Genomic DNA, 17,408 nt, shown 5'->3' on the forward strand with positions numbered 1-17,408 from the left:
ACAATGTGTAGGAAACAATGGCCTAGATTTACAAGAAAATGACGGAGCACAACGCTGCGCTAAATTCTGCAGCGCCGCACTCCGTCATTTTCAACATGCAGGGATGCACGGTATTATCAACAATACAGCGCAACCCTGTGTTTCCCCCTGCGCTGCTACTAAATTTGCTGCCGAGATCCACTGCAGCCACCCTTGCGCCATGGTGCAAGGATGTCTGCTCTGCAGGGGAGACTGTTTTTGTGCAGGAAGGGCCATTTTCCTGCACAAAAACAATCTTCAATGTCTTTTTGCTCTTTTATGTGTGCTGCGGAATGCAGCACACATAGAAAGAGCAAAAAACAAGGAGAAATGAAAGCATTTCTCCTCATTGTGCCCTGCTAATGCCAGCCCTAGGGAGGCGTTAGATTTTGGCACTGCCTCTGTATAGGAAGCTGGCTCTGTATATACTATATCAAAATGAGATATAGTGTGCACAGAATCCAGGGGTTCCCCAAGAGGCTTGACAAAGGCAATAATAGATATTACTAATGCTCTATTTGTGGTAGTGTGGTTGAGCAGTTAGGCTTATCAGAGGGTAGTGTTAAGCATTTGTTGTACACACACAAGCAATAAGTGAAAACACACACTCAATGACTCAACTCCAGACCAATAGGTTTCTATATAGAAAAATATTCTTTTGCTAATTTATTTTTTAGAACCATAAGGTTCAGATTGCAGGTAAGTACATTAAATGAAAGGTACTTTGCATAGTAATACTTTGAACTTTTAACCAAAACAGTAATGTACCCAGTTTTTCATAAAAGGGCAATAAGCTATTTTAAAAGTGGACACAGTGCAATTTTCAACAGTTCCTGGTGGAGGTAGGTACAGTTTAATTATTACCGTAAGTAAAGCACTTACAAGTTCAGTCTCCGGGGCATAGGTAGCCCACTGTTGGGGGTTCAACTCAACCCCAAACACCCAGCACCAGTAACACAGGGCCGGTCAGGTGCAGAGGTCAAAATAACATGGGCCTCTATGGAGACGGGGTGCTCCGGTTCCGGTCTGCTGGCAGCTAAGTACACACGCCCTCGGAGGGCAGACCAGGGGGGTTTATTAGAGCACTGGAGGGGCCCCAAATAAGCACACAACACACACCCTCAGAGGCACAGGGTCGGACGGGTGCAGTGTGCAAACAGGGCGTCAGGTTCCTATTAGGTTTCAATGGAGGGACCCCGGGGTCACTCAGATGTTGCAGGCAGCGGACAGGGGGGCTTCTCAGGCCAGCTACTGACTGGGAAAGGGTGAGGGGCGCCTGCTGGTCACTGCTGCACTGGTGGTCGGTTTCTCACGGGCCTGGGGGCTGTGGGTGCAGTGTGTCTCCAGGCATCGGATTTCTTCGTCTCGGGCAGTCGAGGTCAAGGTGGGTCTTCGGGATTCCCTCTGCAGGTGTCATTGTGGGGGTGCAGAGAGGTCAGCCCAGGGTTGACATGTCATCGAAGTCGCCTGGGGATCCTCTTTGGGTCGTTGGTTTCTCTGGACATGGGCCAGGGGCGTCGGGTGCAGAGTGGTGGGGACTCACGCTTCTGGAGTGAGGTGGGAGTCCCTTTAAAGATGGTTTCTTCTTTCTTGGTTGGACAGGTCCACTGTCCACGGGAGTTCTTGAGCCTTCTTGGGTGGAGGGCAGTCCTCTGAGTTGGCAGAGGTTGCGGGGCCAGCAGGATGCGCCGCTGTGGCGCAGGTTCTCTGAAGCAAGACAGGCCGGTAGGGCTGAGGCCAAAGCGGTTGTCGTCTTCCTTCTTCTCTGCGGGGTTTTCAGGTCAGCAGTCCTTCTTCTTTGTAGGTCATCAGGAATCTGATTTCTTGGGTTCAGGATCGCCTCTAAATACTAAATGTAGAGATGTGTTAGAGCTACAGGGCAGTAGCCATTGGCTACTGTCCCTGAGGGTGGCTACGCCCTCCTTGTGCCTCCTCCCTTTGGGGAGGGGGGCACATCCCTATTCCTATTGGCCTAATCCTCCAAAACAAGATGGAGGATTTCTCAAGGAAGGGGTTACTTCAGCTCTGGACACCTTAGGGGTGGTCCTGGCTGAGGGGGTGACTCCTCCTTGTTTTTCTCAATGTCTTCCCTGGACTTGCTGCCAAAAGTAGGGGCTTGTCTGGGGGGCGGGCATCTCCACTAGCTGGAGTGCCCTGGGGCACTGTAACACCAGGCTTGAGCCTTTGAGGCTCCCCGCCAGGTGTTACATTTCCTGCAGGGGGAGGTGAGAAGCACCTCCAACCCGGACAGGCTTTGTTTCAGGCCACAGAGTGCACAAAGGAACTCACCCCATGTGGTCAGAAACTCGTCTGGAAGTGGCAGGCTGGCACAGACCAGTCAGTCTTACACTACCTGGCTTACTGACATACAAGGGGCATCTCTAAGGTGCCCTCTGGGTGTATTTTTCAATAAATCCCACACTTAGGCACCAGTGTGGATTTATTGTGCTGAGACGTTTGATACCAAACTTCCCAGTATTCAGTGTAGCCATTATGGTGCTGTGGAGTTCGTAATGACAAACTCCCAGACCATATACTCAGTATGGCTACCCTGCACAATCTCTAAGAATTGACTTAGACGCTGTAGGGGCATAGTGCTCATGCAGCTATGCCCTCACCTGTGGTATAGTGCACCCTGCCTTAGGGCTGTAAGGCCTGCTAGAGGGGTGACTTACCTATGCCACAGGCAGTGGTTGGTGGGCATGGCACTATGAGGGGAGTGCCATGTCAACTTTGTCTTTTACTCCCACTAATACACACAAGCTGCAAGGCAGTGTGCACGTACAGAGTGAGGGATACCTTAGGGTGGCATAATACATGCTGCAGCCCTTAGGGACCTTACCTGGCCACAGGCCCCTTGGTACCAAGGGTAGCTTTTACAAGGGACTTAACTGTGTGCCAGGGCTGTGCCAATTGTGGTAACAAAGGTACAGTTTTAGGGAAAGAACACTGGTGCTGGGGCCTGGTTAGCAGGCTCAAAGCATACTTCCAATCAAAGCTGGCATCAACACTAAGCAAAGAGTGGGGGGTGACCATGCCAACAGTGGCATTTTCCTTCACTCAGGTTTATGAAAACTCGTAAATCTGTGGCAGCGTCAAAAAGCAGTGGGTGTTGCTATAGCACGCCTACAGCAACACCTATTGCACGCCCCTTCCACTCAAAGTGCTGCATGTGAAGGGCCCGTATTTACAAGATGGCGTTAAGCCACAAAGGTGGCTTAACGCCACCCTGTAAATACAGAGCACTGCATAGCGCCACTGGAGAGTCACAAAAAGAGACGTGCCAGAGGCGATAGGGCCTTTATAAATCTGGCCCAAAGTCCTACAAACATTTACACTTTTTCATCCGAAGTATTCTTTGGTAAAGCTTGCTAACTCACAAATTTGACTCCTTGACTTAACAAGCATTAGCAAACCCCACAGGTCTCGCAAACGCGAGATCGGCTGCTGTGCAGCATGCCTCAAGGGATAAACATTTTTTTTTTTAAAGTGCTATGATGTGGTCAACGCCGGAAATGTCATAAGCTGTACTTTTTTTTTTTACTTTCAACCCTGTTGCAGGGCAACCCCGCTGCTGTACAGCATGGCTGTAAAAAATTGACAGAGCCAATAGATCTTGCTTAGTGAGAGCTGTTGGCTTTGATAATGCTTATTTCACAGAAGGAGAGGGCTGGCAGCAAATGATAGCTTCCGGAAACTTTTTAAAACAAAAAAGGAAATGTCAAAGGAAGCAGGTGCATGGGAACCAATAGAGAAAAGGGTGAGAAAGATACAAGGCAAACAACACATGAGCGTGAGCAACGAAAAGCATGGGGCAGAAGTATAGAGGGTGAGAGCCTGAAAATGCATTCACTCTCATAGAGTGCTTAACCAAAAGGAAAAGGACAATTCCTTAAAAGTGAGCAGTTAAAGGATGCAGGTAAAGAGATCATGCTTCAGGGTATGGACAAACACAAGAAGAGAAGTGCAAGCCATCAAATAAGGAGCAATCCAGTGAGAGTGACCATAGCCAACCAATGGTTACCAATGGATGGTCTATAAGCACTCTGTAAGTTCACAATAGGTCTTTCACATCCGGACAACCTGTGCTGTTTGATAGATGAGAAATAAAAAGGATTCAGACCTAGTAAGACCCAGGGACAGAACAGTCTCAAAGCATATTTCAAAGAAACAAGGTAGTTTATAGTATGGTGGGCAGCCCTCCAGTGTTCTGGTTTGGCGAAGGCTTTTGCTTCCACCACCCCCAGCGAAGTAGCACCCACCATATTTAGATATCTTTGTATAGTGGGTCTCTCATTACTAATTGTAAATCCATTGGTTGGGTAAATGTACTTTCACCAAAAATTCATGTTAGCATGAAGACCTTGCAACACAAAGACACATTGATGATAAGACTGATGGGACGATGATATAGATCTGGGCATTCCATACTGGTCCACGCCTGCTTGAATTATGCCAGCTTGTTAGAACATCCACTGGCAAGGTAAATTACTCATATAAAGGTTAATTTTATGAACATTTATCTCATGAAGTTAACTGGAAAATCCGGCAGGGGTTACCTCTTCGTTGACCAGTGATAAAATGAGATAGATGTCAAGATATGAGGCTCAGGATCTCTTCCATAAGCTTCTTAGACCAGACCTTGATGGGCACCCTGTTCCATAAATTATATTGGGGTACCTAAAGACCTGTAAACGCTGTCATCTGATCATGAGACAATTAAGTGCGAGATAAAGAGACTCGAGCAGGGCATGTTCAACGATGAGACAAAGATTGCTCAATGTGCAAAGAGCTAGACGCCGTTTTAGCTTTAAGATTACTGAGAAAAGCATAGCTCTTCTATTTTGTCACCCTTTTGCAGAGTAAGATCATGAGTTCAGATGGTAAGAGGACCACAAGGAAATGGCCCCTGTCTGAGAAGCTTGAAGGTCTGTCCTGGCTAAAAAAGCGGCGCAGCAACAACGTGCAGACCCTGAGGGAGAGGGCATTTGTGGATCTTGCTTCCCGTTGCCAGGCCGTGGTCTGCTGCAGGGTTACTCCGAAACAGAAGGCCGTAGTTGTGGACATGGTGAAGAGGCATAAGAAAGCCATTACACTGGCTATTGGCGACGGTGGCAATGACATCAACATGATCAAAAGTAAGGCACAAGGACTTTGGAGGATCAGGGATGGTGTCTGCTTAAACCCTGATGTTCCAGAGCTGACTTGCGGGTGGCTTCAGAGGGTGTTTGTAACTGATACCAAACAATCTTTGTGGAATTGAGGCCTGCTAGGTCAGTGTGCAAGCCTTCAGTTGATGTACATGTGTATTCATTGTTCTGTTTTTCATTTCTATAGTTTTGAGCCCCTGTTCTCTCCCCACTACCCCGATGTTTTGCACACGCTGCTTTGGCTCTGGATGGGGCAGGTGAATGCCAGGTATTTAGGTCTGGATAACCTTTATTGTGGACCCTTTTAAATGCACAGGTTAAGGCCCCAGAAGCGCCTTGGTTTGTGAATTCCTCCCCACCCTCAGAGCACTTTAACAGATCTTGGATACTCTCCATACACCCCCTCCAAGAAACACAAATAACACTATAGGCCAGGGGCTGCAGGTGGCGTCTCCGTTCCTCTTCTAGTCCGTATGAAAATGCGTCAGGCACTTTACCAGATATTGGATCCTTTCCATCCCCCCCCCCCCGCAAAGATAACACAAGTAACACTATAGTGCCTGCAGGTGGCATCTTTTTCCTCTTCTAGTCCACATACAAGTGCGTCAGGCACTTTAACAGATCTTGGATCCTTTCCATAGCGTCCCTCCCCCAGCCTCTTCACCCAAGAAAACACAAATAACAATATCGTTCCTCTTCTAGTCCACACAGAACACAAACTCCTTCACCCGCCTTCTCCGGAAAAGAACGCCATCACTGGAAAGGAGGCTCTGCCCAAATAATCGTTGGTCTCTTTTTTTCTTGCAGCTGCCCACATTGGCGTCGGCATCAGTGGTCACGAAGGCCAACAGGCAGTTCTTGCCAGTGACTATGCCCTGGCGCAGTTCTGCTTTCTTCAGCGCCTCCTGCTGGTCCACGGCCGGTGGTCTTACTACCGCATCTGCAAGTTCCTCCGCTACTACGTCTACAAAACATTTGCCTACATGCTGACCAGTATCTGGTTCTCCTTCTTCAACACCTTCAGCGCTCAGGTAAGTGCTGGGTTTGGGGGTGTCTGTGCCATCTGCGGGGGCATGTCTCTCTGCCTCTACACCAGACTTGAGGGCTAGCTTCACCCCGGAGAGGCAAAGGATGCTGTGTACAAGTGTGTACATTACACAGAGCTGCAATTGGCAGCGTTTTGCTGCTTCACTTACACATATGTAGGACTCGTGTAATGCATTCATGTCTAATTATTATTCATATGCATGTCAACTTTCATGTGTTTCCTCAACTAGACAGTTGGCCAGCTTTCTAAACTTTCTAAGCATAACATAATAAATTAAAACCAGAGTCAGATGTACTCTTTAGTAGAGTCACAAAATAGTTTTCACTCTTTGCACTAGAGTACATGAAAAAATAACATTTTGATTTTGCACATTTGCTAATTTAGAAAATAAATGTGTGAATGTTCAGAATGCGTTCTGTGTGCAAATATTGCAAGTGTGGGGTTGGAAAACAAATGTAACTCAGGTAAATCTATTCCTATCAGCCCATCTTGCAAGGAGCGGCAATATCTAGCTAAGCACGGGGAACCAATGCTAGAAAATATGGGAAATTTCAAAATTGAAGTCAAGTGTGCATGTAGAGCAGTGTATTTCAAATATATTGACCTAATAGCTATGCATTTTAAAAGGCAATTCAAGATGGACCTAATGTGTTCCATACTTGAGAATCTACCACGGTACAGCGCACTTACTATACTGGTACCTCTGGTGCTCCAACGTCCTTCCATTACACTGTTCCAAAAAACTCAACCGCGTCTCCATGTCCTTGCTCCCTGTGTCTGTAATTCACATCCTGTTTGTGTTAGGTTAGGGTTGACCCGTTCATAATGAATGGCAGCGGCCTAAAAAGACCTTGCCTGGAGCAATTACTCTACAGGTAAAACTCAAATGTGCGAACACCAATAACCTTCAGCTCAGACTTCTCCTTCCCAAACAATTCCTGTAACGTGGCCATTAGTCCTTCCAGTAATCTTTAGGCAATCAAGGCACCATATCAATGGACTCTGACTCAATTCCTAAAAATTCAAATCAGGTGCTGAAACCCTCATTTTCATTGGTAGACAGAGCCTCCTGCCTCCTGTCAATCCTGCCCTTCCCACACAAAACAATTGTCAAAGTAGTGCAGCACTTGATCTGACTTCACCACTTGGAGTGGAGTGATATACACAAGCTAGTGAGCACTCCATTGACATGGCCTTGTCCACAAGAAATTGGCCTTCAAACTGAATGTCCAATGGATGAAATGCTCCCGCATACACCATCAGCAGACTAAACGCAGATTTTATGTCTGCACTCCTCGAACATCATTATTGCTGCATAATTTGAATATTTCACTACACAGTCATTTTGATCTATGAAGCTCCCTTCCTGACACAATAAATGGTGTATCAGACAAAACTTACCAAAAGCGTTCTTCTGCACCATACACAAAGGAGATATCAGCAGATCCCACATAGGAATTGTATTGAAATGGCCCACCTGCATCCGTTCAGCACTGCAATCATCAGTTCATCACCTACCACTGCAGACTGCACTTTGCAAGATTTGAGGTTCTATCAACAAAGCCCCACCCATGGGCCTGAATAAGGTTTACAGCATCCCTAAGGAAAGACATGTTTCAGCAACATCTCTGTATCCTATCCTGGTTCTGCTGCAGCCAACCTCCCATCTTCCCCACCCTAAATGTTGTAGTTGCCCTTCCCCAGCTCCTCTTGATTGTCATCTGAGCCTCGACCACTGCCCCTCACTCTCTGCCCCTCACAGAAGCACTGGGTATTTGATTCCACACCTGGAACACTCATGTTTCGAACCTGCATGGATATCTTTAGCATCCCTGTTTGTTAAAGTCCAAAATGCTTCCCTCTGCCCCACCCTATCTGCACATCCAAGGCAGTGGGTCACCCTGGCAAGGGCAAGTACAGTAGTGGCAACCTATTCGCCCTGTGTATAACCAGCATGGCCTTTTTGGGACGATATACTGTAGCCCTCACTCAAAGCCTTTGTAATCAGGGGTAACTCTTTTTGTAATTCGGGTAGTTGACCTTCAGGCTATTAGACTAAAGTGTTCGTGCTCCGAGACTAGAAATAATGCAGCAGTCCTTGCGTCCATGCCTTTCTGCAACCACTGGAATCATGGATGTTAATTTATAAAAATTCCAATAAATCTTGTCCCCTATGGTCTCCAGTGGCATCACAGGATCACAGGATTGACCCCTTATTCCACCCTTGTGCCCTAATTTAAGAAAAGTGGCGCTTCATTACATGAAGCGCCACTTTTCTAGCGCCCCATTGCACCCCCTAATGCCACCATGTGTGTGCCGTATTAATGATACAATGCACCAAGGCGCACATTAAGATAAATAGCGTCATAATTTCTGACACTGTTGTGGCACTTTTCAGGATTAGCACCAAAAATGTTGGCGCTAATCCTGCAAAGTACACAGAAGCCCACTATAAAAAATGGTGTGCCTCAATTTTATGCCTGTGCTGAGCAGGCGTTAAAAATGACGAGAAAAATGGCGCAGTGGAATCTCATAGATTCCACTGCGCCATTTTTCTGGGCCTCCTAACGGAGGAATGGACCCCTTGTGTACATTATGCCTGGTGCAGGCATAATGTGGCGCATGGGTTTACAAAGTGGTGCAATGCACGTGTTGCACCACTTTGTAAATTTGGCGCGGCATTTTTGCCAATCTTGCGCCACATTAGTGTAAAGAAAATTATGTTAATTTGGCGCTAATTAACGCTAGGCCCTTCTTAAATTTGGGCCTTAGTCTTTTATCAACGTCCACTTTGTTTCTGAATAACTAGGGAAGGGCATAGAAAACCCAGCCGTGTGCTCTCTGTTCCTTTTATGACTTCTAAGGCCAGAGGTAGCAAGGTGAGCGCCAGGGAACCAGCAGCTACCCCGCACAGCTCCTACTGATGTACATGGCAGGTTTTGGAGCCAGCATGCTAAGAGCAGCACCGCCTACCAATCCGGAAAGGGAAGGGTAAGGAAGGACAGGGGAGAAAAGAGGGCAGTGTCTGGAATAATGGGGAAAGTAGTAGGTGGAGGGGAGGGGATTGAATGGAAGGGATGGGAATGGGGGGAAAGGGAAGAACAGCAGAGCAAAGGGGACTGGAGTAAATTAGAGGGGACAGGAGGTAGTGATAGAAGGGAAATGGATAGGTGGCAGGGGAAGAGAGGGCAGGACATGGAGTCTAATAAATGGAGAACGCGCTCAGGAGGACATATGCTGCCAACTCAACCCAGAGGCAACTCTTGATGGTTTCAATTGACATGAATCTGTGTTTAAGCATTGAGTATTTGTGTTGTCATTATAATGGATGCATGCAATTATGACCAAACAAGACAATTAATACATTCATATACGATGTTGCTGTGCCTCCTTGCCGCAAAATCACCGTTGTTTATTTTCTCATTCAGCTTATTTTTGACGTGTGGTTCCTGGTTTTCCAGCCTTTGGTCTACACAGTTTATCCGTCTCTCTGCATGGGGGTACTTGATCAGGTATGGCTGACAAATGTACATAAAACACCCCACACCAGAAGGAACTGTTGAATCTAGGCACTGACGAGTTCAGGGTGCAAGACTTCTTTTTGAATCAGAAGCATCTCGTGGTTGCCGCCTTCGACCAGTGTAATGTCCATGGAGGTCCTAACTCCTCCTGTATCCAGTGACGTAACCAAACCTGAGGGGGCCCTCCTGCAAAGTACATGGAGGGGCTGCCCTCCGGACTCACTCAGGAGCTCTCAGGCCACGATACTGTGCTGAGGGCCCCCCTGGAGTTCGGGGAACCCCTGCACCACGGAGGCTGCGGGGACCTTTGTTACCTCACTGCTTGTATCTGAATGAGAGCATATGGAGCGGAGAGACATGGGGGAAGAGCCGTGAGAGTGAGAGAGAAAGAGGAAGATAGAGGGGTAAGGTGAGTGAGAGGAGTGTGAGGTCGAGCGATAGATATTTAAATCGATAGAAAGATAGATGGACATACAGACAGGCATATAGAGATAGGATAGATAGATAGATAGATAGATAGATAGATAGATAGATAGATAGATAGATAGATAGATAGATAGATAGATAGATAGTATCTGGTGCACACTGACTGCCAGGGAGAAAAGCGTGGCACTGACGTTGCTGTCACAGCAAAGAATTTTGTCTCTTTCTACAACACCACATGCATAACTCCTAATACCTTAATGAAGCCCACATTATTATCACTGCCCTCGCTTCCACCATATTATCCACTATAGCCCTATGCATAGCTTACCAACCACTGAGGGCAAATCACCATTCTTTGCTAAATATTGAACTAACTACAACAAACACCAATTCATTTAAACCCCTACACAGTTTGCAGGCCTTATATTGAACCTATTCTTTGGATTCAAATAACAGATCCTCAGTAGTAAGTATTGCCCCAGTTGTCTAGTCCTGGTTACATTTGAAGCCTCTTCGCAGACTAAACACCTCCATATCATACCTACTAAAGCAGAGGCGTGTGAATGGAAACTGCTTTCTTAAGCCTCCTCTAAAGCAGCAGTGTATGGGCTACTTCTGCTGCTGCCCTGTGGGATAAGACCGAATCAAACGTGGCCCTCACACTGCGAATGAAGGCTATTGTGGCACCCCTGCCTAGATCACCAAAAACCTGGAGTGTGCTCCTGCAAAATTCCAATGTTTGAATACAAGAACATATTGCTGTTTATTTGCATCTCTGAAACAGCTAAATCACATGACAAGACCTGCAGAAACAGCATGGCATCAGAGCCGTGGCCTGATCCCAGAACAAAATGCAAAATACAACTTAACCTATACAAATCCAAAATCAGAGTGTTGTTATTTTCTGCTCCAACAAATTGAAGCTTCTTTCTCCTGCCATTTTAAATATCTTACCACCTCACTACAAAGCAGCACAGTCACCTTGGGACTATAAGAAGGTATTGTTGAACCCTTGCTAAATAAACCAGGTCTTGACCCTACCATTCTCAGCGCCAATGGCCCTATTATCCTTTCTACCCACGTTCACAAGAATCCTGCAACAAAATAAAGCCACAGCTTTCAAAACATCTTTTAAAATTCCATCTGCAAGTCAATGAACAGATGGAGTTCCAATCAAAATGTGGCACTGAACTTGGATTTAGCAGTCACAGATGATCTGAGAAAAGAAAAAAATTTAGGTGGTGCTGATGCCATGATTTTGCTGGACATGTCAGCTGCATTTTTGACACTGTTGACTACATCATCCTATGCAGAAAACTATCTGTCAGTTCTCTCAGGAGAAGAACGTCTAGCTGAAGATCTCAGAGTGCGGGAGTGTCTTGAGCTGAGTTCTTGATGGACCTGGATTTCCAGAGGTAAGGGTGACCCCTTCCAGTAGCCACAATGCTGCTAACACTTTAGAGCACCTAAGCAGATAGTGCCTTCCAGAAGCAGCCCCAACCAAGGAAAAAGCCCGAAGGCAAAAAAACCTCCAAAAAGGTTAGCGTGGCTCCACAATGATAAAGGCGGATGAAGACAGAAACAAGGCAGGAGAAGGCAACATAGACCACATCTGGAAGCACTGAGCTGAAGAATATAGGACTCCCGGAGCTGACAGGCATGAGGAAACAAAGCAACAGAGGCAAATAAGTGTTGTGACGCAAGAAAAAAGAGGAATCTAACCCGTATATACCCATAATAACAGGAAATTACCTCACCACAATGGTGTTGCCATAACATTTTGGGAACCTATTATAGAAAACAGCAGTATGCTTCATCTTGATTGGGTTTCGTTTATTCCCATGAATCCTCTCTCTCGAGGATTCTGTGAACAAAATCTGTGGAGGGAAGGAGATGCTGATGGCGTCCTCCAGCCATGCCCCATGGAGAAGAATGCAAGAGACTGCACTAGTGGGCGGACTGCCTCAAGGTAAGGCCATTAAAGCGCATGGTGCCCCAACCAGCATCTCTACTGCCCTGCTGAATATCTTGCCATGTGCACCGTCCTCCCTAGCAGGGGTCAGGAGCAGTCATCAGGTGAGACATGGGCCACATTGCGGCCCATGGCACAACACTTCCTGATATCAGGCTTAGACCTGGGCTGGTGCTTTTTTTTCTGGGGAGCCACACACTGAAAATCTCTGTTGAGACCTTCAGCTCCAAACCTGTTCCTTTGACCTATGAGGTTCCACAGGGATCTTCCCTATCCTACTTCTGTTTAGTATCTATGTCAAGCCACTGCCCTCTTGATTTGTTTGTTCGGTTGTCATTTCTTCACCTATACCGGGGGTCTCCAACCTTTTCCGTACTAAGAGCGACTTCTCTTAAATGAAAATCATCATGAGCTACTGGTAGTTTTGTAACAGTGACCATGTGAGAAAGGATTACCTTAGTGGCCACCCAATGCAAGATTACCAGTAGTTATCACCTCCATGCATCAGGAGGGCTATCAAAAGTAGTGTGAAAAAGGCTTTGTCAATTTGGAATGCATTTACAAGGCTAATACATGACAGTCATAGCTGCAATGCCAGAGCATTACGGTAAAACTGTTACTGTTGAGCCTCTCAATAGCCACATCATTTATCACTCAAATATCAGCTTTAAATATATTTTGGAAACCCAACCATTTTCTCCAAATATCAGCTTATGAGTTCGGAAAATACACATATTTTCATCTCAAATACACACTTTATAACTTTGGTTTCCATATATTCAACCAAGCAAAAGCTTCAAATTTAGTAGACTGGGCTGCACACAGAATAGTTACTTCGAGGTAGCTGGAGAGCTACCAGTAGCTTACGATCTACTCGTTAGAGACACCTGACGGGTCCTTTTCATGCTGCTTCAGAGATCCGTCAGTGCCTTTGTAACATTGTAACCTGGCTGAGAAACAATTGTTTTAAGTTTGACACAGACAAGATGGAAAATTTGGTAGTAGGCAGAGGTCCTTTCCTCTGGGACGAGGATGGAGCAGGACAGAGTGAAACAGGAAGAGAGATGAAAGCGAGAATGTGACAGAGAGGGGGGACATAAAGACTTGAGTGGGTTCATGGTGCTTAAAGCTAAGCAAGTGTAGGAAAAATGAAAAAAAGAGCGAGAGAGAGAGATGTAGTGCCTACTATCAATTCCTGGTGCTAACCATTAAGGAAAGAGATGTGCCCCTTAGGGTCATATCTGGGAGTGATGGACCCAGAGAGGGTTCTGGGACCCACTTTTCTAGGAGCAGTGTTTACAGAGTGATGGTGCATCAACGTGAGGTTTGCCAGGGATTCCTCCCCTTACTCATAATATATGTGGATGTTTAGGCCTCCTGGTTGTGCTGTGTGAGCCTCAGGTTTGGTGAGGGAATGGGAACAGACTAGGACTTCACAGGGTACCTGCAAGAAAAGGACATTGCACCCATTTAAATTGTCAGCAAACATACCCCCATGTGGTTATCCCGAAAATATGTCCTGGATCTGTCCCGCATGGACCCAAGTTAGACAACCCTGACCGATCCTAAAGCAACAAGCAGTGTAACACAATAAGGAACTCATGTAAAGCAAAGGTACAAAACAAACGGCATGTCTTGTAGAAGCTTGAAATTGTCTGACTATTTAAAGAAAGAACTTAAATACATGAATAGCTGTGTCAGATATAGAGTGGTGTGTATTCCAATAGCAAGAAATCCACTTAAATGCAAACAACAATAATTTGTACCTCCCTCATTGGCCCCAGCTCTCTTCTTACCTTTCCTCTTTGCACTGGCTCTCCATTCCTTTTGGTAATTCATTTAAGGCCCTCTCTCTGGTCCACCAAGCCTTCCACCGCACAAGTTTTCTATATCATCATTTGAAATTAAAGTGCTGTAATTATTCTCTGTCGAGCTTTCTAGGTCCAGTTTCTCAGTTCGTTGTACTTGCCTAGTTAGACATTTCTCCTCTTTTGTGGTGGCCAAAAATTGCTACGGCCTCCTCTGTATTTGTCCATGATCGACAATCAACTTGATTTCTAAAAATCACTGAAAATATTTTTTTTGCACTCTGCCTTTTCATTTATTTACTTCTCAATAGCGCCAGGATACACTCATTGGGTGGCAGTATGCTTTCTATATTGTTTTAACACAACATGACAGTGGATTGCATGCCCAGGGCCCCATGTTGAGGTCTTGTAGATGCAGTTCAATGGGAGGTGCAAATGTGGTGAACACAGAGGTTCCGAGTTAAGCAGTTCAGCTTGTGAATTGAATACATTTGACATCTGCCGACCGGGTCAAAGAAGTCAGATGGCTGGACTCTTGTGCACTGATCAATAAGAACAAAAGGCTACATTCAGAAGGCCTGATGCAGATCCATTAAAGTGACAGAGAGTACAGTTTTGTGAGGCACACCCAACTTATGAGAAGCACCCCTAAACGGGTGGACACAATTAGCAGAAGCTTGGTGAGGGTTCAGAGGACAATCTGCCCCACTTGATGCTTTACAGATGCACACATTAATGCAAAAGAGGACAATCACGAGGGCTGAACCAAACTGAGCACCTACTAAAATTCGACCCAGCCAACTCACCACTTCTGAAGTAAATTCTGTGACAGCGGTCAATAATTATGACTTACTAGAATGGCACAAACGTTCAAAACAAGCACACTACCCAGACCGTTTATTTACTAGCCGGGGGCAGAGTGTTCTTCCTCTTTCGGTTTGTGTTTGAGGAGAAAGTGGGTGCCTGATTGACCTTTGCCCTGGCTCCTCCATTTTAAGAGAAGCCCCTCGACTGGAGCAGACAGAAGGTGACATTGAAAAATGTTCCGATTTGCAGGGGCGTAGCTTCAGGGAGGGTGTTTGGGATGTCACACCTACTTAATAAATTAAATGCACTTCCTGATAACTAGTTGGGTACAGATGTTTTCAGTCGGGTATGTAAAGGTATCTGCCAGATTTCACCAGGGATTATAATATAAACACAGACAACAAACACACACACTCTCTCCCACTCTCTACTTTGAAAGTCTTCAAAAATATTGGTTATTTTACAACATATTGCGTTTTCTCTCACTTACTACCCCTGCCAATCCTTACCCACTGCCATTTTAGACCCCCTCATGTGCCCTGCTAGTGAAATTTGTTGGGAAATCTAAAGCTCTTACTGACCAAGCCACGCCCCTGCCGATTTGAGGAGAAAGTGACAAATCCTCAGCTAAAGGATTCTCTGCAAGGAATTGGGGCGAGAGTGAGAGAGGGCCTCCTTCACGCCAGAGAGGGCTCGCAGCTGAGAGTGAGACCCTAGGATGGCCAAGGGCCTAGTCTCCTGACTTTGTGATCTTCCTCGTTCTAAATGCAATGCTTGCCCTAACACCTAGGGCCTTGGGATACTGCTTCACTGTTCCTCTGCATCTTCCTCTCCTAACCTCAGCTGGTCCACTCATTCTGGCAGGGCACCAGGAACATCAATGAAGTGATACCCATGGTTTTCCTTTTGGTGCCTATGACACAACCATTGCAGCCCCTAGTCTGGGTTTATGACATGAACAGCTGGTACAGAAAGTAAAGAAGATGGCTGTAATAACATCTTTACTTTCTGTAATGTCTGCAACGTGTCCTCCCACCAGACCCTCGGGAGCAAGCAGAGCTCTGTTAAGGAGGCAAAGGGGTGCAAGAGTTCAATACTGTGACATCATCAGCTGTCTAAGGTTACGTGATGTCACTTCCACTACACAAGCAGAGCGTAGATCAGATATGCACAGTAAAGGGCGAATGAGGGAGAAAGTAGGCTACTTTGTGGCTCCCATCTGCAAATAACTCTATTTTCTGTAAAGCCAGAAGACATATGGGTGCAGAAAGCTTTCTAGTCTATTCAGGAAGCACCTACTCCAGGACTGGGTAGAGTGACTACTACCTCCAGGTCATCAAGGCTGCTGTCTTCTGTTCTTGAATTTATATAACAAAGGGAGGTCCTCTTGTCATTGTAGTTTTGCTTTGGTTCCATAGAACTATGTCGACTAGCACACCTGAAAACGACTTTGAGTTAGAGTGAAGTACTCCTACTGATGAAGACCAGACTAAGGACTATTTGTCCAGAGCTCCAGGGGCAGGTGACAAGCACAGCCAAAAGATCTGCTCATCCCTGCATGTATCTGTTATTATAAGATGAAGAGCTGCTTTTCTGAATCAAGAGAATTTGAAACACAAGTAATGTAATTTTTTAGTGAAATCAGGTAGATTATTTTAATATTTCTGAGGAAAAGTCAATACTTTTGTTATTGTCCATTTATCAGTCCTTGCTGTGGGTCAAAGGTCATAGAGTAATGAGTAGTGGGAGGGAGAAGGATGGTGGTAGTCCCCTTACCTTATTGTGACACCTTCCTTACACACTCTAACTCGGCCTGTCTCCTTTGCTTTTATTGGCTCTCAGGATGTGGGGGCCAAGACCAGCCTTCGGCTGCCAGAACTCTACCGTGTTGGCCAGACAGACTCCCTCTTCAACTACCGGCTCTTCCTGCGGGCCATCATGTACGGCGCTTTCACGTCCTTAGTGACCTTCTTCGTGCCCTTTGGGGCCTTCTGGGACACTGCGGGACCAGATGGGATTTGTGACATGAAAGTCTTCTCTGTGACCATCAGCACAGCGGTAGTTCTTGCAACTACTATTGAGGTGAGAGCACGTATAGGTAATGGGAGTTACAACCTCATCTAATGACATTCTACCACAAGTAGTCAAAGTAAAAATAAAGTATCCCAGCTGTGGTCCTGATTGGATATATGAGCGAGGTATTGAGGCGCCGCTAGATCAGACAAAATAACCTGTCACTATGTAAATAACATTTCACCTGCAGGTAACTTCTTATAAAGTATTTGTACTGCACAGTTACTGATAGTTAAACATGCTTTTATATGATTTCAGAATTGATTTGTGTTCTACACCCCTATGATGCATGACCACGTCCGCATGAGCCAGTGCACCTCTGGAGCACATGATTTGTGTCATCTCTGAGGGGCACTACCCGTGCCAGAACTGTGAGCTTCATAACCTGAGTCACATCAGCCACTGCACTCCTCAGACACATCATCCAGTGCACAACTGCAACACGTCACTGACTGCGCCCGAGGCTCAAGACCTGGTCCACCCTTGAGCTACAGGACCATGTGCACATCTGTGATGCGTCACCCAGCCCACCACTCGAGCACAGAACCTGGTACACCCCTGAGTTGCACCTCCCATCTGAGTCCA

The 17,408-nt window shown here is 46.1% G+C and overlaps 1 protein-coding gene across 6 annotated transcripts in view; it reads left to right on the forward strand.

Annotated features, from left to right (window-relative positions):
- LOC138268383 (phospholipid-transporting ATPase IC-like) overlaps window positions 1–17,408 on the forward strand; it is a 324,435-nt gene that overhangs the window by 251,148 nt on the left and 55,879 nt on the right. For all 6 annotated transcript variants that reach the window (XM_069217963.1, XM_069217965.1, XM_069217961.1 and 3 more), the window contains 4 exons: window positions 4,880–5,156; window positions 5,976–6,199; window positions 9,645–9,728; window positions 16,593–16,832. In XM_069217963.1, coding sequence (XP_069074064.1) covers window positions 4,880–5,156; window positions 5,976–6,199; window positions 9,645–9,728; window positions 16,593–16,832 — 825 coding nt within the window. The remainder of the gene's footprint in view (window positions 1–4,879; window positions 5,157–5,975; window positions 6,200–9,644; window positions 9,729–16,592; window positions 16,833–17,408) is intronic.

Source organism: Pleurodeles waltl, chromosome 12, assembly GCF_031143425.1.
Source record: "Pleurodeles waltl isolate 20211129_DDA chromosome 12, aPleWal1.hap1.20221129, whole genome shotgun sequence".
Classification (NCBI taxonomy): Eukaryota; Metazoa; Chordata; class Amphibia; order Caudata; family Salamandridae; genus Pleurodeles; species Pleurodeles waltl.